This window comes from Taeniopygia guttata, chromosome 5 (assembly GCF_048771995.1).
Source record: "Taeniopygia guttata chromosome 5, bTaeGut7.mat, whole genome shotgun sequence".
NCBI classification, from domain to species: domain Eukaryota; kingdom Metazoa; phylum Chordata; class Aves; order Passeriformes; family Estrildidae; genus Taeniopygia; species Taeniopygia guttata.
Window position 1 is genome coordinate 44841544 of NC_133030.1, and position 25979 is coordinate 44867522.

At 38.6% G+C, this 25979-nt stretch overlaps 1 protein-coding gene across 1 annotated transcript in view; it reads left to right on the plus strand.

Annotated features, from left to right (window-relative positions):
* The first annotated feature begins 15853 nt into the window (after positions 1-15853).
* TSHR (thyroid stimulating hormone receptor) overlaps positions 15854-25979 on the plus strand; it is a 28087-nt gene continuing 17961 nt past the window's right edge. Inside the window, exons 1-3 of the mRNA XM_072930653.1 lie at positions 15854-15993; positions 22853-22927; positions 24071-24145. Of these exons, the coding sequence (XP_072786754.1) occupies positions 15854-15993; positions 22853-22927; positions 24071-24145 (290 nt within the window). The remainder of the gene's footprint in view (positions 15994-22852; positions 22928-24070; positions 24146-25979) is intronic.

Here is a 25979-nt window from a genome sequence, read left to right on the forward strand (position 1 = left end):
ACTTGCAGTCTTGACTAAGCTAAGCAACTGTGTTCCGTCGTTCCTTCAGTACAGGTCATGTTTCTAAACCTCCCATTTTCCTTACTATCCTGTCAATAATTCTGTTTGACTACTTCTTGATGATAGAGTATTCCAGACAACTCTATAAATGCAAAATGAAGTAGACATATTCCCATATTTTTGCCATGCAGGTTGTGTCTTATTGCATGTAGCTACCTGTGTTTTTCTATTCGGAATTTACATTCTGATCTAGAGTTCAGAGACCTCCCTAGCCTGGGGTTATCTGTAGACTTACAAATACAATCTTAGTTCTGCCATCACTGGGCCTGTTCTTGATAAAGTTGAACAGGAAGACTGGGAACTGACTAGAAGAAGCCAGAGTATGCAATGCAAGGCCGGCAGCCCTCAGGGCCAGGCACCAGGGGCCACAGAGGATCCTCCTCGAGCGGCAGACAGGGCCTGGCAGCCCATTCCATGCCACCAGCCCTGCTAGAGGCTGCACAGCTGGTGGCTGTCAGGTCCATCAGTGCTCTCAGCTCTGACAGGCTGCTCTAGGAGGGGACTGCCAGCTGTGAGCCAAGTGTGGGCACAGCACTGAGAGTGGTCTTGCCAACTGGACACAGTCCTGCAACATGGACTCAGAAGGACTGGGTTGGTGATATTGACAGTCACAGCAAGGCAAGGAATGAAAATAGATCCAGGGTCCAGATATGAGGAGCAAGAGACATCTGGAGACAAGACTACAAAGTAGGTCCAAGCTCTGCCAAGGAGATAGGACTGGAGAAAAGACAATACTATGCTACCTTCCACATAGGTCCTCAGTAAATGCAGGAAAATCAGTCAGCAAGACTGGGCTGTAGGAATCAGGCTGGGAATGAGTTCAACATTTGAATAGCTCGGGCTTGTGCTATCCCAGAGCCCCAGAGCTGTCAGAGAGGGTACATGGAGCTGGGGTGGATAGGTTGGCCAGGGGAGAGCTCTGACAGAGGGAAACAACTGAACAGTGATGGCAAACTTGTAACCAGAAAATTCCTTAAACATGCTAGAAACTACAATGTAAACATCATTTTACCTAGAGCATAGCTTTTCTGAGCAAAGCCAGTGCCCACAGAAACACCATGCAGTTAGCAACAGCCAGTTTTCTCCCCAAACTCTGTTGATGTTCCTGGTTCAGAATGTGCAAGCCAAGTCTTGAAGCACAGAAGGAGGTGCATCCAGACCTGGAGCTCCTCCCAGGCTGAAGGTACATGTTCTGTCCTGTTTCCTTCGAAGCTATCAGGCCTTCAACGACAGGAGTCCCTTGCTGCTCTCATTTATGGTTCAAGCCCAGAAATAATGTATTAAGCCATTCTTATTTATTTTAGAGTCTATTCCAAACATCTTTGTGTCAGCTTTGCCATTTTTTTAGTATAGAATCTTTTATCATTTCCTTTTTTGATCCCTTAGAAATAGCTGGGAAGATAGTTTTCCTTCCATTAACACTTTCTGGACTATCACAACTGCCACAGAGCTGCTGCCATGACAAAGCTTCTGACACTGGTATCTGTGTGCACACTCCTTTTCCCTAATAAATGAAAGGTAATTCAAAATACTGCTCTCAGTGAAACAGCAATGAAGCAAATTACTCTTCCTCTTGTTCTGGAATCTTAAACACAATTATGATGGAGTAGCTAATCTAGGTTACCCTATTAGTAAAGGTAAGTACACCAGACAAGTAAGTATTTGTTTTATGATAACGGAAATTACTCAAATCTTGGGACTACTTATCTTCCCACCAATAAATCTGTTTTTCCTTTGCTTTGTCCATACACAATGAAACATAAAAAGTGACTCTGAAGTAGGAATAAAAGAGAGAGAGAGGCAGGCTGCCAGAGAGTACACACAAGACACTGCAACAAATCACTCCAGCACTCTACTGTAATTAGAGACAGGATACACATCTGTGGTCTTTTCTGACAAACTAGATCATGTTGTGAGAACTCCTGTTTTGCTCAGATTCATACTACATCATCAAAACCGGTTGTGAGAAAACAGAGATTAAGGTGGAAGAGAATTTTACACTACTTTTACACTACTTGAAGCTCACAAGCTGCCTCTGGACAGTGCCAGGCAACTGGATGAAACAAATATGACTTGTACCCACTGCATCTGGAAATCAGGCATAGAATAGGCTCATGACAGCTAAGAGATAGGTCCAAAAGACTACAGAAATTCCTTTGATTATACATTTGTTTTGCTAGATGGTTTTGTATGCTTTGTTGCCATCCTGTGTCAACCAAAATATTTCTTTGCCAAAGCCAAAAGGTGAAGAGAGTTTCAGTGTCCCTGGGACAAGCTGTTACTTTGACAGTAAGAAGCAGGAAATCAGAGGAGAATGTAGGCAGGCATGATTTTTGTAACATGTAACATGTTAGGTGAAGTTTAAGTGGCTGATTACTCCCATTGGGTAGAGGATCCAAGGCAAGCCTAAATCCACTAAACTTTAATGTATGTTTGATCTCTGATATATCTGCATTTAATTTTTAAAAATTATGGCCATGGAAACCACAACAGCATGAGAAAGAAAAAGAAGGCAAGTCCCATAGATCCTGGCAAAAGCCTCCCTATAGTACAGTTGGGCAGTGAGGTGGTGTTTCCAGATCTGGGAAAGGTCAGTGGGATTGAATGAAGCACACAGTACAGAACCCTGAGATTGCCCCACTCCCCGTTCTGGTGATTTGCCCTCAGAGATCAATAAGACCTCAAATGATTATGTATGAAATAATACAGTTGTGTCCCATGACTGGTGTAATAAGTGGATGAGAATTTTTATCTTGTCTATGGTTCTGAAAACAGGAAGACATGCTATTCCTCATGAATGCCAGGCAATGTTACCCTGAGTGTGTTGGACAAGTGTAGGTTTTGCAGGTTGTAGCAACTGTGGTAATGTTGTACTTGCTGACTCTCAGCTATGCCAAACAGTATAATGGTGCGTCTCATTTCCACTGAGGACAAGATGGGTGGGACAGGACCAGATGGGCTAGCAGCACAGAAGTGGGTGTGTTTCCACTCTCAGAACCTGTACTGCTTTGTGGCTTTCTTCCTCATGAAATGTGTCATTAACTCTTGGCTGGGAAAGAACGTGATCCCACTGCTGAAAGATGGCAACCTGGAACACCTTGGTAGCAGCCTTGAGCAAGACGGTCTGGCTTACACCATGCTGGAGCTGTCTCCCTTAGCACTGACCAAAGTGGTCAACAGCTACAGAGCCCCTGTGTGACTTGACAAGACTAAGTCACAACTTTTGTCTCATTTGTGCCTCTGTGGACTGTGTATCTCTCTTGCTCATTTGCCTTGAAATTCAGTGATCTGCCTGTGACTTTGTTGTCATTTAGGTTGGTACAGACACCAAAATGTGGTGCTGAATGGTGGCTCTTAGGGCTGCAGGTGAGTTACAGATGTGAGCAGTGTATCAGAAGGACATAACTGAACAGGGCAGAGGAGAGCCAGTGTTTCTAAGGGAATTCATGCAATGCAGTGTGAAATTCTCTTGGACACTCTTGTGGGTACTTCAGCTTGACTCCTCTCTGGGACACTCCCAAGGATACCCCATCCTAAATGGGTTAACTGTAACTGATGAGATTCCTCACTTACACAAGATCTAACTGCTTAACATAAGCCCATAAGATCAGGATTTATATTATATTTCTTTATGGCCATAGTATCATTTGCTTACTTTAAAAGGATGTATTGAGGGGATTCATTACATTTAGGAAACACATACTGGTGACCTGACTTCAAGTATTTTTAAAGAGTTATATCAAAATAGTATCTAATGTATTGTACTCAAAACATTTTAATAATTCTAATGGAGCTGGAGGGGGACTAATTATCCAAGAATATTGAAATCTAACTTATACAGTGCATAGGTTACATTTTCAAGTTTCCTCCTCTAAAGATTACAAACATTTATGTTGACATTTTTCTTGTTGTATACCTACTTAAGGTGACAATAATTGCACTTTATTTCTGTCAAGGTTAGGGTTTTCCCCCCATTTTTTTTCTTTGGTGAATGGCTTTTATCTTGTCTGATAATGTGAGAAATGCTACTCTCTCCTCTTTTGCTCTATCCTGTCATTTTCAAAATCATTCTTTTGAACTTTCAGTGCTTCTTTAACTGCTTTACATTTAGTGCATATCTAACTTGCGGTCAGTGAATATTTGCTTGTTGCAAAGGTCTGCTTTAACTTCACTGCTTTCACAGGTGAGTTAGTATGGCTCTTACTCAGCCCCCTTCCTCCTGTTGCTTTCTGCAAAGTTGCCGGGAGGAATGGTCGGGGTCCGACGTTCCGCCGCTGCCTTTGGAAACGGCTGGACGGGCCGGTGCCGCTGCCGGCGCGGCTGTCGGCCCGGCCGGGCAGAGCGGGGCTGGGCAGGGCTGGGCTGGGTTGGGTAGGGCAGAGAGCCCGCTCGCCCCGCGCAGTCCCGGCCGCCCGCGCAGGCGGCCCCGGAGCCCCGGGCTGCGGCCGGAGGGAGCCCCGGGGGACGGGCGCTGCCGGGGAACGCGCCCCGGGGGACCCCGCGGGAGGCCTGCGGAGGAGCGGGACCAGGTCCAGGATGGCCGGCGGGGTGAGAGCGGGGCCGGGGCGAGGAGAGGGACCCTGCCCGATGGCGAGGGCACTCAGGGCTTGCTGAGACCTCTCCTGACCCCGCTTAGTGAGAAGGCGGCGTTGTCCAGCGCAGGTGCCGCCTTTCCCCGGCAGTTTCTCCCGGCGGGGCAGCGTGGTCCGCCCGCGCAGCTCTGGGATCTCCTCGTCTCCGCGGAGAAGCGGAGGGCAGAGCGGGAGCGGACGGCGGAAGATGCTGTGCCTCACGGTAGCCTTCCAGCTGCTGCTGCTGCTGCTGCTGGTGCTGTGCAGCCAGGGTACAGAGAGCTGTCCTTCAGCCTTCTGCGAGTGCTCTGACTGGGAGGATTACAAAATCACTTGCAGGGACATCTACTTTATTCCCAGCCTACCGGAGGACACCCAGACCCTGTGAGTACACTGGGATGTTTTAGGGAAGCCAGCTTCGAGTATTCATGCTTTGCAGGCAGGAGATGCTCTGAGCTTATGTCCTGTGAGATGAAGAACCGGGGAGAGGGGACAGGCACTGCAGATTACCTGGGCGGTACAGGATAGCGGGAACGGCGGTGTGCAGACTGCGTGTGGCAGGAGGAGGTTGGAAAAGTGACTCTCAAACCTTAAAGAGCTGTGAAGAGATGCTTCATTGGATCTTAAGAGTTCTGTGGAAAATGTGGGAAAATAAGTAACTGGGCTGTTTGTGGGCAAAGTGAGCAGTAGGCTGGATTCTGTGTGGCAAGTTCTTAGGGGATGTGGGGAAGGAAAGGTAGATCAAACACGATTTTGTGATTAAAAACCAATAGGAACTGGATGTGTCACCTCACAAAGACTTCCACAAAATCCTCTGTGCATTTTCAGCTTCTTTGTCAAAACTGGAAAAGAAAAAGAATCCGTGAGAATTGAGAATCCAAGAATACTGTTTGGGAGACAGGTTACTTCAGATGAAAGTGTGGAGTATGGGATAAAGCAGCAAATTTAGAGTCTGCCAAAGTGATAGATTAATTCAGGTAGCTCAGCCTAAGTGTTTGGTGCATTTGGGGCACAGCAGAAGATCTTGTCTGGGCTCCTGCTGCCAATCCAGATGAGCATCTTGTGTCATATCTGTCAGTCAAGTACTGTAATGAGACTGAAATGGCACCTGTCAGCTAAAACAGAGCAGATTAATCCTCCTGACTTTTACTTTGTTTCTTGAGGTACAGAAGTTTTATAGTCTCTAAGGGAAGGTTCACTTATAAATAGAGATTACTTTCTGATAAAGTAAATTAACTCAAACTCAGTTGATTTAATTGCAAGGCAAACTAGTAACAGATTGGTTCCTTTATGTCTTGATAATGATTCTCGGGACTTTATATAAATAAGAACCATTAAATTATTTGCACTTATTTGAATGCTTTTCAGATTTTTTAACACTGAAAATAAAAGCTTAAATTGGCCACTTGCCTTGAAAGAAAGAAAACATATTTGTGTTATTTCCATTATTTTTGCTTGCCTTTAATTTTTTTGGATGGTTAGACTGAAGTATTTCAGCTAATAAGATTTTAAATTATACAACTTTTTTTTTATTATTATACTTTTATATACACAGTTTATTTAGGTTGCAATTGCAGTAATGTTATGACATGTACCAAGCAGTATGTTCTTTGAAATCTACCATGATAAATTAGAAAATACAGCAGTTGCAGTTTATAGGAGAAAATGCCTTTGTACAGACATTTAAAATAGTTAATAGAAACAATGAGAGCACATAATGAAACTTGATACTCTCCTTGAAATATTCTGGTTTGATGGCTGAGAAGTACCTCTCTGCATACAGCTCCACAAATAAAGCACTTTGACCACTGGAATTCCAGTGTTTTAAACACCTGTAGTAATGAGGAATGTAAAATAATAAGCCACTGTTTGAAAAGACAAAAACACCCTGTGAAGATCTTATTTCCCTGGGAAAAGTAAAAGTTTTCTGTTTATTTGGGGTGAAATTTAATCACGTGCACCTATTAGAGTGACCATTGCAAACTTCTCAAGATGAGTACTCCCTGCCATGTCAAGAAAATATTCCAGGTAATGACAATTGTGATTTTATAGTATATGGTAGAAGTGGTAGAACATGTGCTGCATAGTCTTTTAATTGAAAGCAAATGGGAGAATTATCTGAGGAAATAAGGAAAACAAAGCTCTTTTCACACACAACCTCTCCAGACAAACAAACAAAACATAACCCAACCAAACACAAAATAAACCACCACACTTTTTTACTTCAGTTTGAAGTTTTCTCTCTGGATAAAATGTGTTTATTTTCCTTCTGTTCTCTTATTTGAATTGCTGAAGTCTGGTGGACTGTATCCAATTCTGTAGTCCCTTGCTCTCTGCAAATCTCTTAATATTTCTTTCCCTCCATATGTTAAATGGGAGTCATAACATTTACCTATATGTGGTTTTTATTCAGAGTGTTTTCAGATGCCTCAGACTGGGTTATTTGCACATGGCAGTTAAAACAACAGGCAGAATTTTGTGAGATTGTAAAGTGCATGACCCTGATTCCGTCGTGTTTTCATCCTCTTGCCGTACAATAGGCAGCAGTTCTGAATCAAAGACAAAAGACTCCAAAATAATTGAAGTTTCTGTTAACCTTAAGAAGAAATAAACACTTCTTTGAGGTGAAATATGTAGCTGTACATGTTGCACATTTTATGTTGCAACTCTCTACAATTTTCCCTAAATGCAGCAAGTTTGTTACTTTAGGCAAGGTAATTCTGCTTCTTGGTAATAACGAGTGAACCTCAAGATTGCCAATTCAAAAAATTTTTGTGTGGCTATTCAGTTTTGTAGGGTTTGTAGGACTAAGACTGGCGAGGGAACACTTTGCCAGCTTTTGGAGATGATGAGCTCTTTTCAATGCACAGGATCTTGAAACTCCAATTAAAGTTTCATTCTGTCTATTCAGACAGAACTGTTCTCATTTCTCTTTTACTATTTTAAAAGAATGGGGTGAACAATTTTTTAAGAAATGCTTACAAAAAAATTCCAATAAAAGTTTATTTCTAACTCTTTTAATAGAAAAGTGACATGAACTTAAGCCAGAAAAGTGTGTTTATTTTAAACTGTTATTTATCCAAATATAATTAATGGAGGTGTTTATCCAGAATTCCTGAATGCACAGATATTGATCTTGGAGATGACTTTTCAGTATAAGATATTTTCTGTTTACTTACACATACAGATCACCAAACCCCCACTCAATATTTTTCCAAAGATATAAATGCATCATAATTCTTGAATTATTGTAATATGCTTCTTGGTATCATTATGACGACATATTCGTATCACTATCCCAGCATCACCTCAATGCACTTCTCAATAATTTTTATTTTGTAAATCTATTTTTACTTGTTTTTAATTATTTTTCTTTGAAAATAAAACTAATAAAGTTTTGCTTCTTATTCAGTGTGCATTACATCTCCTGCATTCACTTACTAAATTAACTTAATCTCTCCCTTCCCTTCCCTTCCCTTCCCTTCCCTTCCCTTCCCTTCCCTTCCCTTCCCTTCCCTTCCCTTCCCTTCCCTTCCCTTCCCTTCCCTTCCCTTCCCTTCCCTTCCCTTCCCTTCCCTTCCCTTCCCTTCCCTTCCCTTCCCTTCCCTTCCCTTCCCTTCCCTTCCCTTCCCTTCCCTTCCCTTCCCTTCCCTTCCCTTCCCTTCCCTTCCCTTCCCTTCCCTTCCCTTCCCTTCCCTTCCCTTCCCTTCCCTTCCCTTCCCTTCCCTTCCCTTCCCTTCCTTTCCCTTCCCTTCCCTTCCCTTCCCTTCCCTTCCCTTCCCTTCCCTTCCCGGCTACACATTTTGAAATAATATTTTAGTTGCAATTAATTAATTTAAAAATATATGGTTATTTTCATTTGTAAAATTATTTTACTATTTCTGAAGACAAAGACAGTTTTGAACCTTTTTTAAATAATTAATTTTTTTTTCCAAACATCATTATACTTAGCAAATACATGAAATCATTTTAATAATCGCCTTACAGGTAATGATTGAAATAACTCTATGCAACATAAAATGTTTCCTAAATACTGTATTTTACATAAAATGAAACTTTCTTGTCAATTCTGATGCTTGTTATTATATTTACCTGCATATTTTGCTTAGAAAGGCATCATATTGCTTCTATAATTCTGCTGTTAACATACAACAATCCTGCATTTGACATACAGTAGGTCCAATACACTAGGTTGAAAAATTTGTATGTATTATTGTCTCAGTTAAAGTGAAATGTAAAAGTGAAAGGATTTGTTCATAATCCCAATGGTAAACTGAAGCACTGTTCTAAGGGTTCTTGAAGTAATGTACAAACTGTGCGCTGCTTTACTGTGCATACACAGGCCAACTCAAACTGAGATGAAGAACAGGAATGAGGGACTAAGGGAACAGAGAAACTACTAAAGGCCAAAATAATATCTTGTGAATGTTGAATATAATATTTTCTTTCATTCCTTATCAGTCATTGTATTAGTAACATTTCTTGTACGTTTGGAACATTTAAATTTCTCGTGTCATGGCATAGAAACCTATCAAGTGCTAGGAACTGTACAAGCAAAAACCAAAAAGCTGTTGCCATTCCTAGTAGAAACAAGCATTACTTCAGCATTTTTGAACTACACACATAGTTTTCTCAACAGAAAGCAGGAGGACTGCAAGTAGTTCTTTCTTAAATGCTGAGAAGATATTAACCTTAATGAGAATATCACACGTTTTTACAGAAGATACTGGTGATAAGGCAGTGGAAATTAATTTGTATAATTTCCTTGTTTGAGAAGATGATGAGTTTTGATCATTATAGTAGCAAAAGAGTAGTTTATACCAGAGTTTAAAAACTCTTATTTTTGGAGTTGATTTCAACAGTGGTTTAACAGACTGATTCTGTAAGTGTTACACTACACTGAATCTTGGATTGCTATTATAATCAGTTTTCATTACAGTGTTTTCTTTTAACATAACGTTTCCAACCCATTACACTTCAGAAGCACACAACAGCCTTCTCTTGAATTGGGAAACAGAGCTTATTGAGACATCTGTAAAAGGAAAGAAAAAGCTTAAATTTTACCAAAAAGAAAAATCCATATAACTACTAAGGAATAATTTACAATTTTTTTTTTTTTTTTTTTTTTTTTTTTTTTGCAAATAGCTAATGTCATTGGAGAGGACAACTTTTCATGAATTTGACTCATACAGTCTGTTTATATATTTGCAAAATCAAGAAATGTTTGGTGTTTTCCTTAACATGGGTTTACAGAACCTCCAAACAGTCTATAAAAGGTGATTCTATTTTGATAATTGGACTGTCTCAGGAAGTGTTTTAAAAATGTCTAAATGATCTGCCTTCATTGCCAGGCATGACTGAACCTTCCCACATGCAGTTCAGAGAGATTACTGTGAAATGCTAATCTTCCAAAACAGGAATAGGGAAAATGAGATACAGTCTCAGTTCCTATAAAACTCAACTTTAAACATGCTTTTGTGTTCTGCTGGACTCAGCCCTTACATATCCTTATGTTCACAGAATACACATTAAAGAGTCTCAAAAAAATGAACAATATATATTGTGAAGCTGCTAATAGCATTGCAGCTTGCTATGCTATTAGGTGGCTAGTATGTGGTAGCCAAAATTTAGAGAGTAGAAAAAGTAGCTTATTTTACTCAAAAATTATAAATGAGCCATCTGAAAATTGCCTTGGGCCATCATTCCAGCCTGTACAGGACCCTCTACAGAGCCTTCCTACCCTCCAGCAGATCAACGTTCCTGCCCACCTTGGTGTCTTCTGAAAACTGACTGAGGATGGGATCATTCCTTCCTGTAAAATCTTTTTTTACTCTAATCCAGTCAGAAGCACTGGGTGATCACAAATTGAGCAAGGATTAGCTCCAGCATTGTGGATTGGTGTTTTCTATTTGCTGTAAATTGGCAAGTAACCAACATAAATTCTTGCCTGTCAGTCTGAGAGTGTCCGTCTGTACCTCAGTTTGCAGGAAGAGGATACATGAGCAGTAAGAGCTTACTTGCAGTACCTACTTGTCCCAAACACTGACCGGTACAATTTCATTTTGAAGGAATCTAGTATTTATTTCATTTCTTAGGGCTGGGCCACTTTTGAGGGATACTTCATGTTATTCTGTTGGACTGCTAGTTGTACGAAAGCAGCTATGTAGTCTTGCATGTTCAGAAGTGATTCCCTACTTGCAAAGTTCCTTTGCTGTGTGAATCTTTCCCTCATTCCTATTACATTGGTAATACTAGCATTGGACACTAGGTGGTAATCATCTTCTGGTAAGCTCAGCATGAATTTCAATATGTGAAATGCCTTTTTATAGCTATTTTTGCACCAACAGAAAGACTACAATGTATTTATTTCAGAATAATTTAAAACATATTTTTTTGTGTTGGATTGAATTGGATATAAAAAACTAGAAATGAGTGTGTCAATAGTTGTATACCTAGCCATTACTTTGTTGTCATGTTTATTTCTCCTATATAAAAGCTAGGTCACTGCTTGTTACAATTTTCTCAGAAAAAATGAATTTTGAATGTAAAATTTTTTACTTTGTTTAAAATTGACAAAATCTGTTTCATATTGACATATGGTAAATTTTTCCCCCTGCATTGGTGGAGAATAGTTCATTAAAATACATAAAGCTTTTCTTGACATGATTCAAGTTACAAATCATATAATTTAAATCTGAAATTCTTTGTGTGGTATGTACACTTATTGTGTTTTGTAGATGTGCATTTAAAAATTTTTTTAAATGAAGAGGCAACTATGTAAAATATATATTTATTTCTCTAATATCTCTTACTGACGTAACATCACTGATACTGCTGTGGATGTTAAAATAACATCTATATGGATATAACCTCTGGACCAATTGACATTCCCATGGCTGGGGGCTTGTTTGGAGCCAGGTGTATTGAGGTCAGGACAAACATCAACTCACTGCTGGAAAAGTAGAAGTCTTTACTCATTCTTGTAACAAGTATATGGAGTAGAGAAGGTAGACTGGGGAAGTAGATTCTTCCCTTGGGATTATAGAAATGTATATTCTCTTAATTTATACTTTAATTCAAGACAAAACCTTGGAGAATTTCTACGTATATTGTTATTATTAAAATCTATTTCTACAATTTTATTTCTTGTATGCAAGTTCCAGAAGCTTGATAAGTCTCAAAATTATAATATATTTGGCTGTGTAAATCAAATATAGTTGTAGTAATCAGATACTTGGCATTATGAAACAAAACACAATCAGGAAATCATCCTAATTTGTTTATTTATTTTTTCTTTAACCGTTGTTAAATAGCAGCTGGGGAAAAGTTTATCATTGTTCTTGATTATTCTTCAAACTGTTCATTGACTGGATGTTCTGTAAGTGTATTCCCAAACTGTATTGGAAAACCAAAGATTAACAAAAACAAGTTGTAGCTATAAGTTTAACAGCTATCATAGGCTGATTTTCAAAAGCATTTCCTTCTTTCTTATTTAGAGTGAGTCTGCTGGAGATTCATTCTGTTAAGAGCTTGGCTGTTGATAAGTGTCTCCCTCAAATATTGTGGAGATTTTCCAAAATCTCCTTCACATGGGTAAGGTACATGCCACCCCCACATGAGATGTTTGAGGTGGAAGAATGTATTATTAATTACAAAGAAAATGGAGAATTCTGGGGAGGTAGTTGCAAATGCTCAAATTCAATTTTGGCTGACATGCCCGAATTTCTTGATCAGAATGAAGGATTGGATATAATTGTGGAGACTGAAATTACTAAAAGAATTCTCTTAATATTTCAATAACTTCAGTGGGCAAATACATTTTGTTGGCCATGCTCTGGAGTTTCAGAAGGTCCATTGTCACCACCAGCTCCTGAGTTCTTGGGAGGGATGATGCAGAAAGCTGCAGTTCAGATTGATGGCTCACACCAAACAAAACAAGCCCCGTAATGAAACAGGAATAGAAATGAGGCAAAGATGGCAACACGGAGAAAAGGCAAGATAAGAACAAAAATATTAGAGTAGAGCTGAAGCTGTGTAGGACCTTTTAATCTTAAATTGTAGTTACCAAAGGATGTTAACTGCCAATTTTTTGTTTCTCTAGGAGATTTTTGGAGACTCATCTAAGAAAAATTCCAAGTGATGCTTTTTCCAATCTCCCCAACATCTCTAGGATGTAAGTTCTGTTCAGTTTCTGATACTATTCTTTTAAATTTTTGTTAAAAATTACTCTCCTTCTCCAAAATTCTGTCTTTGTGTATAAAAATTTATGAAATGAAAATATTAGGGTACCTTTGCTACCTCACCACTTACATTTTAGAATTTAAGGTAATAATTCTATTGTTTATAACCTGAACCTGTTATAGGAAGGCATTCTGTACATTTGTGAACAAGACCACTCCTCCTTTATTAAAGTTGATGTGATAAGTAAAGCTATAAAATAATTTTTTTTAGTTTGCAAATTACAGGAAATAATTTCACTCATAACAAATTAACATATTTAGTTGCCGGTCCTGGCTAAAAATTTGTTTCTAGCTGCCAGCATGATTTGTAGTACAACTCACTGGAGACCAGGGGCATTTCTAGACTAGAGATGGACTTTCCAGAACATTAATATTTGTGTGATGTGAGAGAGACTTCCATTGTGTCACTTCCTTTCTGTGCAAACATATGTATGGATATAGTCCACAGAAACAGAACCAGCTGCATCTACGTTTGTCCCGTTGAAGGTGGCTATGTTTAGGAAACTTGCCTGTCCAACCATCCAGGAGCCACTCTGAAAGTCCCATTCACACCAATACCAGCTCGACCCCACATTTCCCATAGCAAAGTCTCAGATGTCCAGATATTTTAATGGTTTCATCTTGATTCAATAACTAAATAACAAAATAGCCTGAGTTTGGTACCTCCAGGGAGGGACCCCAAACAAAGGAATCCCTGGGGTTTTACACCCTCGCAATTTAAGTGCCCCAGTGTCCGTGGTCCTTGGCTCCTGCTGTGTCTCTGTGCCCCTCACCTGGCTGGGCCAAAGGACCCCTTTGTTATGCTGAGAGTCAGCACCAGTTCATGGCCCCTGGCCTCGGGCTCCTCCCACCCAGAGCTCAACCTGCAATGCAAACCAGCTACCTGTGCTGAACGGATTCCTCAACAGCTGCCCTTGCACTGTACTGCTCCTTGATGGCAGCAGTCTTGAGAAAAAGTTGTCTCACATTTGTTGGTTCTTTGTTGCTGGCCCATAATCTGTGACCCCATGCATGTCTGTGTGATGCAGTGAATTTCTCTGCCACCTCACAATTCCCTCCCAAGAATCAGAGCCGTGTAATTTAGACAGGACCTCAGGAGGGCTCTAGTCTACAGTCTGCTCATACAATCCAACCAGAATGCACAGGGCTCTAAACTAACCTGCTGCTCAGCTTTATCTGTGGCCACTGTTAACTAATTAAGCCACCTAATTAAGCAACAGGCCCATTTTTTTTCTTGTTCAGCTTTTTGTTACTAATGTAGCAATAGGAATTCTTCTTGCCCTTGATCTCCCATGCAAGACTCAATTCTATATGAGCTTTGACGGAATAGCTGAGGATTACCATTTAAGAGTTCATGAAAAAGATCTTTGGGGGAATATGGTCTGCCATTAGATTTAATAGTTTTATCCAGATATACTGAAATAAAGACTTCCTAAAATCCTTTTAAGTATTTGTTCTTGGATATCTCTGCATCTCAGTTTAATATTGTTTGGGGTTCTTTTGGAGAGGGAGGAATATCCCTCAAATGATGTGTAGTATTATGTATAAAAAGGATAAACTTAGTTTAGAACAGAGTTTGATTCAATATAAAAGGATGTCAGCCCTTCTTTGGGTCCAAAAGCTCCAGTGGCAACTTAAATTTGAATAGTGTCAATGCCCATCTGGATATTTCTTATAGCATTACTACTACTACAAAACATGAACTCCCACCCTCTTGATATAAACTTCAGCTTAGAGAATCAGTACCTGTGTTTTAACTACAACTTTTATGTGTATGTCTTGGCCTCTAATGTACCACATGTATCATTTGCCTCTCCCAGTCCATAATTTCTGTGCAATGAAAACTGCAATGAAAATTACCAGATCATTCCTGGTTTTGCAAATTCATCTAGAAAATGTTCTGAAGTTTCAACAGGGGAATATATACTGTGTTTACTGTTCAAAATACAGCAGTTAGTTTCGCTATATGGTGTCTACTTATATGATTTCCACAAATAAACATGATTTTTTTATCTGTACTGAACAGAAAATTTAGTTTTCCTCCTTATGAACCTTGTTTAAACAAAAATTTAAAGCTACAATTTCTTTTAAATTAATGCATTTCTATGTACTCTTGATAGCCAGAAGTAAGGGGTTTTTTCTCCCTGTGCTGCTTTTCTACATGAGAGAAAAACATTTTAATTATGTGCTTAATTGCAAAGCTAATTGTCAGAAAGGCATTACTGAATAAAAGAAGTTTTATAGGATATTCAAATGCAATTGAAGTTTCTGGTTTACATTCTTAATAAGGCAAATACACTACATCTTGGTGTAAGGGCTTCACCTGGTGCTTTCTGCTGACTTAGGACATATTGAACATTCAGTATTTTTAAGGTCAAGGATAAGGAATATTTTTCTGGGTTTAGGATGATGCTTTGGGGTCACATTCATGAGTATCTCACAAACACCTGGTCTGTAGCTCCTCAAAGTGTTTTCTGCACAGCTTCTCCACACAAAGGAGCATCCCACAGTGCTCTCTGCCAGCAGCCCCATGTAAAGCACAACTCCCCTGTGCACCCTTTACTGTGTGACACAGTGCCTTTCCCACCCTGTGCTCACTGCTGTCCCACTGCCAATGCCACCACACAGCTCACATGTACCTGCACCTCCTGGGCTCCCCAGTGCCAGCTCCTACAGCACAGCTCAACTCCGCTCCCAATGCCTTACCTGCTCCTGGTTGTCCTCTCCTGAAGTGCCCCACATGTCACCGAGCTGCTCTCCAGCAGCAGCAGAGGACAACAGGGGCAGCTGATGGGCAGCAATACAGGGGATGCTGAGGTTAGAAAAAAGCGAAGGTGGAGAGAGGGAGAAGGAAGAAAATAAGGGCTGGGAGAGGACCTCATGGCTGGTGCCAAGTGTTGATCTGATTAAAATCCTGCTCTCTTTCTGAGTGTCATCATAGCTGGATGAGAAAAACAATGAGACGACAAATGAAGGGGTACCATGGGCACTAGCTGTGGCTGCCAAGTGTCTGAGACCTGTTTATTTTTCTGTTTGCTGGTGTTTAGTTACATCTCTATAGATGAAACACTTCAGAGTCTGGAGGCCCATTCCTTCAACAGTTTAAGCAAAGTCACTCACATGTAAGTATTGTAATTAAATAAATTAATATAGTGATAAGATGAATTTGGAATGTGTGGAAATAACATACTTGATGATGTTCATCATTCCTGTCTCTTATGTAGCTAAATATTCCTTTTTTCATTTCCTTTCTTCATAATGTGGGTGAGTCTGTCTCTTTTTTGAGCTTATTTCATTGTGCTTGTTTTCCATACATCTTTTTGGTTTCCCTCTGTATCTTCCCATAGAAATTTAGGTAAATGTAGTGAGAAACTAGTGGGAGTGCATCATGAACTTGACGTCAAGTTGAAATAAAATGGCAATTAAGAATTATTTCTGTCAATTTACTGCAGGCAAAACAGTAATATAAGCATCAGAAATAAAACCAGAAGCACCAAAGCACAAAGCAAAATGGCACTAGCTGGAGACATGAAGAATAAGTAATCATTCTGAAAGTGCACTAGTAAAATGAAGTGTGTTTATATGGTTATTAAATGGAACAAGAATATTGTGGAAAAAGGCTTCTGAGAAGTGTTTTTGCACCTTTTTGTTCTCATGTTCAGACCAATCCACACCAAGTGACACTCTAAGGGCAGTTACAGAACTGGTGGGATGAATCCAGAGAATTCTTGTCATCCATCATGACCCTGTCAAAATGAGAATGCAATGGATTGAGTAGAGAGTTCCATAGGACCCATCCTATATCTGGTACTCTTCCATGTTTCCATTACTGATCCAAAGGAGGGATTGGGAAGTGTGCCACTGTTGTAAAGCTCAGCTGAATTACAGTTTGGCATATTTCAGAGATTTTTGTTTGCAGAGATTCCATGGGAGAGCCCTGTTGGTCACCATGGATCCAGAAAACATGGTCAGAGAGAAAAGTCTTGTGTCCAGAAAGAAAACATGCCAGAGGCAGATTTATTTTTTAAGATTGTTGCAAGAGGTGAAAGCCACCACCCATTTTCACACTAATGTTTGAAAAAGTAATAATAATGTTAAAGTTGATTAGATGAGACTCATGGCAGCCTCTAAGAAATATATTCCTATGGCTGGTGTAAATAAACACTAGAATTGTTTTTCTGAAGACATTGTCTCTACCACTGCAGGCCTTTAGGGCTGTATGATCTGAAATTCCATAGATCTATTTAATATTCACTCAGAGAAACAGATTGAATTGATTATGATTTAACACTGCTGTATTTTCTATGATTTTTTTTCCTTTTACTTTACACAGTGTGAATCAGAAAGACTAACAAAGTTACAGGAGAAATATATAATTATTGTTAATGAAGATAAAGAGAGAAACTAATGCAGGAATGTGTAAGTGACTCCTCTAAGAGAACATGAACCTGACTGGCATATCTAGAAGCAGAATGTGAGGATCCTGAGATCAACTTCAGGCCAACAACATGCTCCAGTAGTATTTCTGACTTTTTACAGCAAGGCTTTGGTGTGATATCAGTACATACCTTTGGTTAAAATATCACTTCCTATTCTGTAGATGTTTTTTTCCTAAGCCGGTTGTGTCCATGTTCTCTCTTCCACTCTCATAGTTGTTGTGTCTTTAAAATTTCTTGTTTAACACAAATGAACATTTAATAAAACATTTACTGGCAGCACATTTTATCAGCAATGAATTAAGCATCTGCCACTATGCACTACAAATTCATCTTATGGTACTTCGTTTGTGGTTCACCTTATTAGAAATTAAAGATAAAATGCTCCAGAAAGCTCCAAAATCACACCCACTCCAGCCCCCAGGCCTGGATGTGTTGTCCATGACTGGGAAGCAGCTTTATGTAAATAATATTTTTACCCTAACTGAAACTTATACATACAGTTTCATTCTCAAAAGATTTGTTTTTAGACATGAGGCCTTTTCAAGAGAAAGTTCAGTGTTTGTGGAAGGGAGAAACTAATGCTTTGCTTTAAGCCAAGTGTTATGTGAATAGGCCTCCTGTGTTCATCATGATCTGCCTGCCAAGCTTAGTTAGTGCACTTCAGCCTTGATCTTCAGCAACCCATTTTCTCAGTCCTTATTTAATACATGTGTCTCTGTCCTGACTTTCTGTTCCTTCCAGACCTCAGCTCTTTAGGCATAGGTCATATTTTTATGCATCTATGCCTTTCAAGTACTGAACAACTTCTGCAAACTAAGGATACTGACCACCTGCTGTATTTTAATGAGCCACATCTTATATTGCTGGTAATTAATGGCAAAATTTCCACTCTATGAAGATGTAAATAAGGAACAAACTTCTGGGGTTTTTTCTCCCCCATTGTGTTAAATTGGTCTCACAATGGTTTCTTGTTTCTTCTTTTTGTATTTACCTTTTTTAAGTACATCTGTTTACGAATTCAGATCTCTCTCATATAATTACATAAGTATGTATTTTTTGTAAATTAAATTGTGAAAGGGTCTGATTAACAATCAGCATCTCTGTGTAATTGCCTTATTAGTAGAACTGAAGCTTGGTAACATTACACTAAATAGAAACCTGTTGTAATTAAGTCTCTCTTTCTCAGGGAGACATTCCTGCAAACAGAAGCTCAGAACCTCATTATTTCTTTTCCTCTTTTCTCTGTGTCTGGCTCACCCTCCCCTGGTCTCTCCCTACTCTCTTCTCCTAACTCATAAAGCATTCTGCTCTTTTACAACCTTATAAAAAGCCCTCTCAGCATTTGGGAACAAGGCCAAAGGTTATGGTTCAAGTGGCTTGCCCTCGTATATGTGACATCATTTGGAGAGCTGGTGGGGGACCACTCTGCAGCTCTGCAGGGAGACGGAGCCAAGGGCCAGAGCAGCCCCAGCATCCTCTGGGTGAGGGCTGCACTTCTCTTGGATAGCTCGTGATGCCAGGCCATGGGATTCAGCACTGCAGGAAGAAGAGAGAAGCAGCTGGAGAGGAAAACTGAAGAGATTTGTGGGGGAGTGCTGTGTACCTGCAGTGAATTTCAGAGCTGGGATAAGTGCTGTGCAAAAAAATCTTGTTAAAATCTGCAGTCTGGAGGTAGGGATAGACTGTTGGTAGCCTGAGCCAGTTTTTTGGTGCCAGTGGTGCAAAGGCTTAAACAGGTGCATGCAGATGAAATAACATGGATGGTTTGGCTGCAGGGGGAGAATAAAACATGGAAGTAGATGTACAAGTGAGAGAAGGTAAGGTAGCTACTAAGTCCCAGAAGGTAGAGAGGGGGACTCAGGTTATTACAAGACAATGAAAAAAAGCTTATTTAAAACATTTCACAATTGCTGACCTGGATATCCTTAGTCTTTGTAGGTATCTCAGCACAATTTAACATGGTTATATTGCTACTCTAAAGCCAGATTGCAGTTTCTGAATTCTGGGCTTAAACAGACTCAAGAATGTATCAATATTGCAAGGCAGGTATGAAAAACACATCTGGTAAACAAAATTTCAATTCCACTTACTTATTTTGCTGTAAATGAGTAAATGTTTGTTTTGCTGTAAAACAGTAAATGTTTGTGCTTCTTTTAATGTTACCAAATTCAGATAGAATTTTAAGTAGCATATTAAACTTTCTGAAAGTTAGCTGGCAACCATATGTCTCAATTGATTATTTAGCCTAATATTTGATTAGTTCTTAATGTTAGTTTTATTTTTAGATTCATTTGGATTTGAAAGTAGTTATAGCTTTGGAACTAAACATAAGCTCATAGTTACTTGTAATTCTTGACACATATCTTTATATCATCAAGAGACTTTCTCTGCACATCCATTCTTGATGCAATAAAGTTTTTTGTGTATTTTCATTAAAAAGGAAAAGTGAATTGCTGTTCTTGGACAGTCAGGTGATGATTTGATTGTGAACCTAGTTCACATTTTTAATTCCTAGTCTGAGTATCAGAACTAAAATTTCAAACATCGAGTGTCTTTAAAGCACAAATAAGCCAGTTTTTAAATGGTTTCTGGACTTACAAGAATAGAGTTTGTAAAGCAACTTTGAATACTTTTGTAAATACTCCACTAATAATTCTCTCAGCTTGTGGTTAAGTAGCAGCATCGGGGTTTTTTGGTTTGTTTTTTTTTTGGTTGTTTGTTTTGTTGTTTTTTTTTAAACTAGTATCTCTAAGTAATTTCAGTTAGGACTGAAAAGTGAAATGTTTGTTCAGGGCACCTTTTGCCTTTTTGCATCAATGGTCAATAAAATGCCTACTAATTGTCTCAGGTTTTCTGATATCTTAAAATATCAGAATGTCCAGAAGGACTTAGAATTTTAACACTCCTGTATGCCATGATTGTTCTATTTGTGGAGTGTGTCAAAGCTGTGTTTTGACACACAAAGGTTTGTGTGTCAAAAGTAATTTAAAATCAGCTCTCACAGACACTTAGATTTCTGGAAACTAGCTTATTAGGCATTTTAAGTATACTTTTTGGCTTTTTCGGCATTTTAGGCAGCTTAAACTACTAATAGTTTTCCTAGACCTGCTTTTAAAAGAACCATAAACTTTAAGTTCATGAGTTTCAATATTTTCAACTCACCAATTCATAGAAGATAAATGATAAAAGTGCAAACACTGCTTAATGAATTTACTGATAATCAACTTGCTCTTCGATCTTTATAGACCTTTTGGAATTAATCTTTACACCACAACAGTCTTTTGACTACAGTTTGAAAGTTAGGGTCATATAACATTTATGTGCCTTTGAGTATATTACTCATGACTGATTACCATAAAAGAAATTGTGAAATGTAGTTTGTCCTGTTAATTGATGAGATCAGAACTATTTAAATATCTTTCCTCCTTACAGGCTTAACTTCATGGCCTCTAATATTAATGGAGCAATAGATATCCTTTAAATCTGTGATTTTAGGGAGGAATTCCTTCCAGTACTCTAAGTCTAATTATGTTTGGGTATTTAAAACAAGGACAGCAGCACAGTTCATGAATGGAAATGAATTTGAAGATCTGTGGGAAGGCAAGGGTTGGAAAAGAGAAGATTGGCAAGACGAGAGAAAAATAAATCGGATTAGAATTGTTTTCTTTCAGAAACCAAACTTGCAATGAGGAGATGTTAGAAAACAGTGTCAGAGAATTCATGTATCTGTGTTTGTTTTGGTTATTTTTTGTCTACTAAAGAAGTTAATTTTTCTCACAAGATAACAGAAAATTGTGAAAGACTTAAAAGCATTCTTATTACAGACTTGGGGCCTCTTTGTAAGCAGGGAAAGGAGATAAGAAGTGCAGGAGATTGTAAAACACAGCCCAGTGAAGATTTACACGTGTTCCAGGCCCCCTTTGATATGTAAGGCAGCACTCAGGCATCAGTGTGTATTGTCCCTGCTAATATGAGCCTAGCAGTCTATGTGTCTCTACTTGACTTTTTTGAATCCTACAGCCAGAAAGATGATGGAATAAATCTACTCTTTGCATTTCAGCTGTGTGTCATGGTCATCTTGGTGTTACCTACATTTATCCACGGCACACAAGATCTTTCTCTTTTTCATCCAGATAAAATGAGAGACCACATATTCAGGCCAGTCAAATGCAGGATGCACATTTGACTGGACTAGAAGTAGGGAAAATTGGATTTCCATCCTCATTTTTTCTTAAGTGTAACACTCACTTCTGTCAAATCTCCTTTTATTTTTATACCTCTCTCATCTGTTTTGACTAGACACTTCTAAGCCTGGCTCTCTGCTCCACAATGGCCCTTTTCTTCCTTTTGGGCTTTAAGGCACCTCTGCAATACAAAGTGTAGGATGAATTGCAAGTATAAATGCAGTATATATTAAAGCAAATAAGCAAAACCATCCATACTCTTCTGGAATCAGTAAAGAGTCCAAGAAATTAAAAGTCTGCATGTGATGGGGAAGGGCTTTTTATAAAAGATGAAAATTGGTAGGTCTATTGAATCTTATCAATACTGAGAATTTTGGCAATCTGCATGGTGCAGCTAGACTGCTGACTGTTGTTAGAGATAGAAAAGAAAGAAATCTGCTAAAAAACAGAGGAATTAAAAATATTGAGGGAAATTTTACTATAGGAAGAGACAAACATTTCAGAAAAATGAGGAAGAGTAATGACTCCTGGCAATGATGGTGGTGGCTGGAGGGGCAGCAGACTCACCAACGCACCTACAGAAAGCACCACCATGGCCACAGCTGTGATTAGTGTCAGCCTGGTTTTTCAACACGTACTGACTAAAAAGCCATTTGCAGACCAAGCTGTCTCTTGGGTAGAAGTGTTCAAAGACTTAACTGTGGACAGGAGATATAAGGAATGAAATCTATGTTATGTCTTGCCTTGTTATAAAGCAAAGAGATATGCTATCCTCTCTACTGCTGGGCATGGCTATGTAGTGAATGCTGTGTCTATTTCAAGTCTCAGAACAAAGTTGATTTAAGTCACTGAGCCATCTCTTGATGAGTTCTGTAAAAGACACAGGAAAAAATAATACAAAATACTGTCAGACCCATGAAGAAAGTAAGCAGAAAAATTGTACATAAAATTATAAGGTGCATAGATGGTTGTAATTTCATAGGATTTTTGTATACAAACACTGAAGGTTTTACTTTTCTTCTTTTTACTCAGCGTTGCAGACTCAAAAGCCTCACCATGTTCAAAGTAATAGCCATTACCACAGATATTTGTTTTGATTTTAGGACCATGCAGACAAAGGATCCATAACCAAATCTTAGGTACTTTTTATCCCCTTGCTTCAAAAGGCCAGTCCCCAGGATGGCACCTATCCAGATGATAATGCATCATTGTAAGATTGCTCTGGCCTTGAGCTAGTGCTGTCCAGTACAGAAAGCTTGTTGCAGGAGTTAGTTCCCTGAAATTTCATTTTAATATTGCTGATTTCTGTTGTGATACATTATTAAATATTAATTATCAATGTTCCTCCCTTTTTACAGTGAAATTCGAAATCTTAGAAACTTGGATTACATAGATCCAAATGCCTTTAAGAACCTCCCACTTCTGAAATACCTGTAAGTATTCAGTACCTGTAACAGATTGGCACTTAAATCTCACAGATGACTTTTTACATGATAGCAGTTTTGTTAGTTTGCATTTGATTTTGGAGCTGACTGCCATGTTTTTCCCTGTTCTTTATTCTAATGACAGAAAGCCAGCACAGGCAGGGGTTGGAACTCTTACTACTTTTGTGAGAAAGGAAAACATATTCACAAATTCATCAGTTTTCCTATTTGTCTTATCCATTAAATATCTAGAACACATTGATATTCCTTAGCAAAATTCCACAGCTAGCTCTTTTCTTATTATAAGTGCTGTCTTACTCTATTTTTGTAGGAAATAGAGGAAAGAAGGGACACAACAATATATACATGTATTTAGTATTTACTACACATTTACACAGGGTTTTAAAACATACCTGACAGCCAAATGTGAAAAGCCCACCTGTAGATACCTGATTTCATATGGCAGAAAGAAATCCTGAAAGTTTCCCATGACTTCCTAAAGAAAATTCTGTGATTTTGAGTAATACTTGGAAGAAAGGCCTCCATGTGTGGGTGGTAGGGGCAGTGGCAAGGAGGAAAGATTTGTCCAGGTTTTTCTATAGATGTGAAAGCAATAAAAAAAAAAGAAAGTAGCAAAAAATTCTATTTCAGGAGAATATTTTTAAAAATTGAGAATTACAGTTATTTTCAATCTACAGGAGTTCATAAAGAATGGACTTTAGGCATTTCACATTTTAAGACAGTTTCCCTTTTTAGAGCTATATGAACAACTCTTAGCCTCAATGAAAGATAGAGGATTCAGGGGTCCAGACTATTAACTGAAGTGGCCTTAATGTCTCAAGTTAAAATAAACCCAAGTTTTAATTATCTTCTTCCTATCAAGCTCAGAAGATGCTTCCCTCTGCAGATACACTTGGCTGTCTTATTAATATGTGCTCTCATTTTTTTTAGATTCTATAATTTATCATAAGTCTGGCATTTTGAATTTTTAATATTGTTCTTGCATCCTTCTGTTTTGGACAGCTGATTATAAATGAATTGATTGACAACAGAGAGTATGCAATAACCATCCTGCTCTGTTGAACACTTTAAATACATTGTTTGTTATTGTTCAGTGATGCAGTAATTCTTTCTGTTTCTCCTCTCTTTCAGTGGTATCTTTAATACTGGACTCAAAGTATTCCCAGACCTCAACAAAATCTATTCATTTGATGTGAATTTTTTGCTGTAAGTATCTGTCCTCACAGCTAGTTAGAATATTGCCATCCTCAGACCACAAGAAAACATATAATGAAGGTTTCTGGTTTTGAGAAAAATATCATTCAACTCTGACAAAGGGGTTTTCCTCAAGCAATATTTCAATGATCATTAGCACAAATCTAGAAAATGCCAACTCACCTAGAACTACACGTTTGACCTGAATTAGAGACATGGCACCCAGCACATTCATGATAAACAGCTTCTACAGGCCCTTTGCTTTTATTTTGGTTTTCGTTTTGCAGTTTTGCTGTGCAATACCTGAATTAATATGAAGTCAGAATTTTGTGATGTTAGAAGGATGTATGAGCTGGCATACATCCTTCTAACATCAAGTGATCCTATCAAAATTCTTCAAACAAATTTGTGCTGGCATGGTGAAGCAAACTGCAGAACAACTTCTTGAAGAAAGAGAATGAGAATGAAAATGGGGACAAGGAGGTCTCCCAGTATTATCCTTAGAGGTATTTAAGAAACAAAAATAAATAAAATAAGCAGGAGTTTCTTGTTATTTAAAAAGCACAGACAATATCCACGTGTTAATCTAAGTCAGAATTTTGGTTTGTAATCAAGCTGAGGAGGAAGAGTACCGCACATGAAGACTTGCAGGCTGACACAAGGTAAAAGTATCTTGGTCACTTCTTGGTCCCAGAGAAGAGTTAGGAATCTTATATTGTAGCAGTTTTCAGCTGGAAGAGGCTTGAATGCTGGATGGGCTAGGCAAAAGGCAATTAAAAATAAGAAGTGCTATGTTAGAAGGTGATTTGCAAAGATGTGATTGATGATCCGCTGCAGGCCTTGTTTCAGTGCTGCTAAGCAGTGGTTTTGGTCAAGAAGGGTCAGTTCCCACTGCATTCATGGTCTGCCGCTGGCAAGATGAACTCAGAGAAATAGAGAAATGCTGCTTGTTTTGCTAAAAAGTATAGACCTGTAGGAAGCAGTGAGATGTTCCCTTCCAAGGATCTTCTGAGAGCAGAAATAAGCTTTGTTCTAACACACACTGACCTTGGCTGTAGGCCTCCAAGATTAAAACCCAAGTCAGATGTAAGAACTAAGATCTTAAGAACTATTAGGGAGTTTCTCAAAGACCAGAAGGGCTTCAACTTGGATTGAAAACTCTGCTAGATCTACTTCTACATAGTAGAGAGAACCAAGAATTGAACAGGCTAGAGGAAACAAAGCAGTTTATACAACCATCTTTATTCTTACTTCCAACTAATGCAGTGCCTTTCTAAGTGCCAGAAAGCGAAATATTGTTTTACTTCTGTCTTGATATTTTTTTTATAGCAGTAACTAACAAAAGATAAATATAGGTCTTATATGCTGCACAGAGTTTTTAAAGAATGGACCTGTACTTTCAAGGAAGATGATTCTATTATATATATTTCTAAATATTGCTATTCAATTAAAGAATTTTTGTTTCTTCCATCAAGAAAAAAAATGTTCTTCAAAAATAATAGGTTTCTAAATAATGAATAAGGTATAGCTTGGGGGAAACCCATTCATTATGTTACTATTTGCCTTTGAGGTCAAGCAACTTACAAGTAAACATTTATTTAGAAAAAATCAACCAGTCTGCAAAACGTCAAACCCAAATATATTGTGGTGGAAAACACCTATCAGGGAAAATTACTTGGAATGAAAATGGTTGTAGTATAATGCAAATAATGGTTGTAGTATAAATGCGAAGAATAATGGTTCAGTGTTAGCACATATATATGCACAAATGTAGCACAGAAAAGGAATTAAGTTATTTCTGGCACATGGGTAATTGTTAGGACTTCTCAGCCCATGGACTTTATGC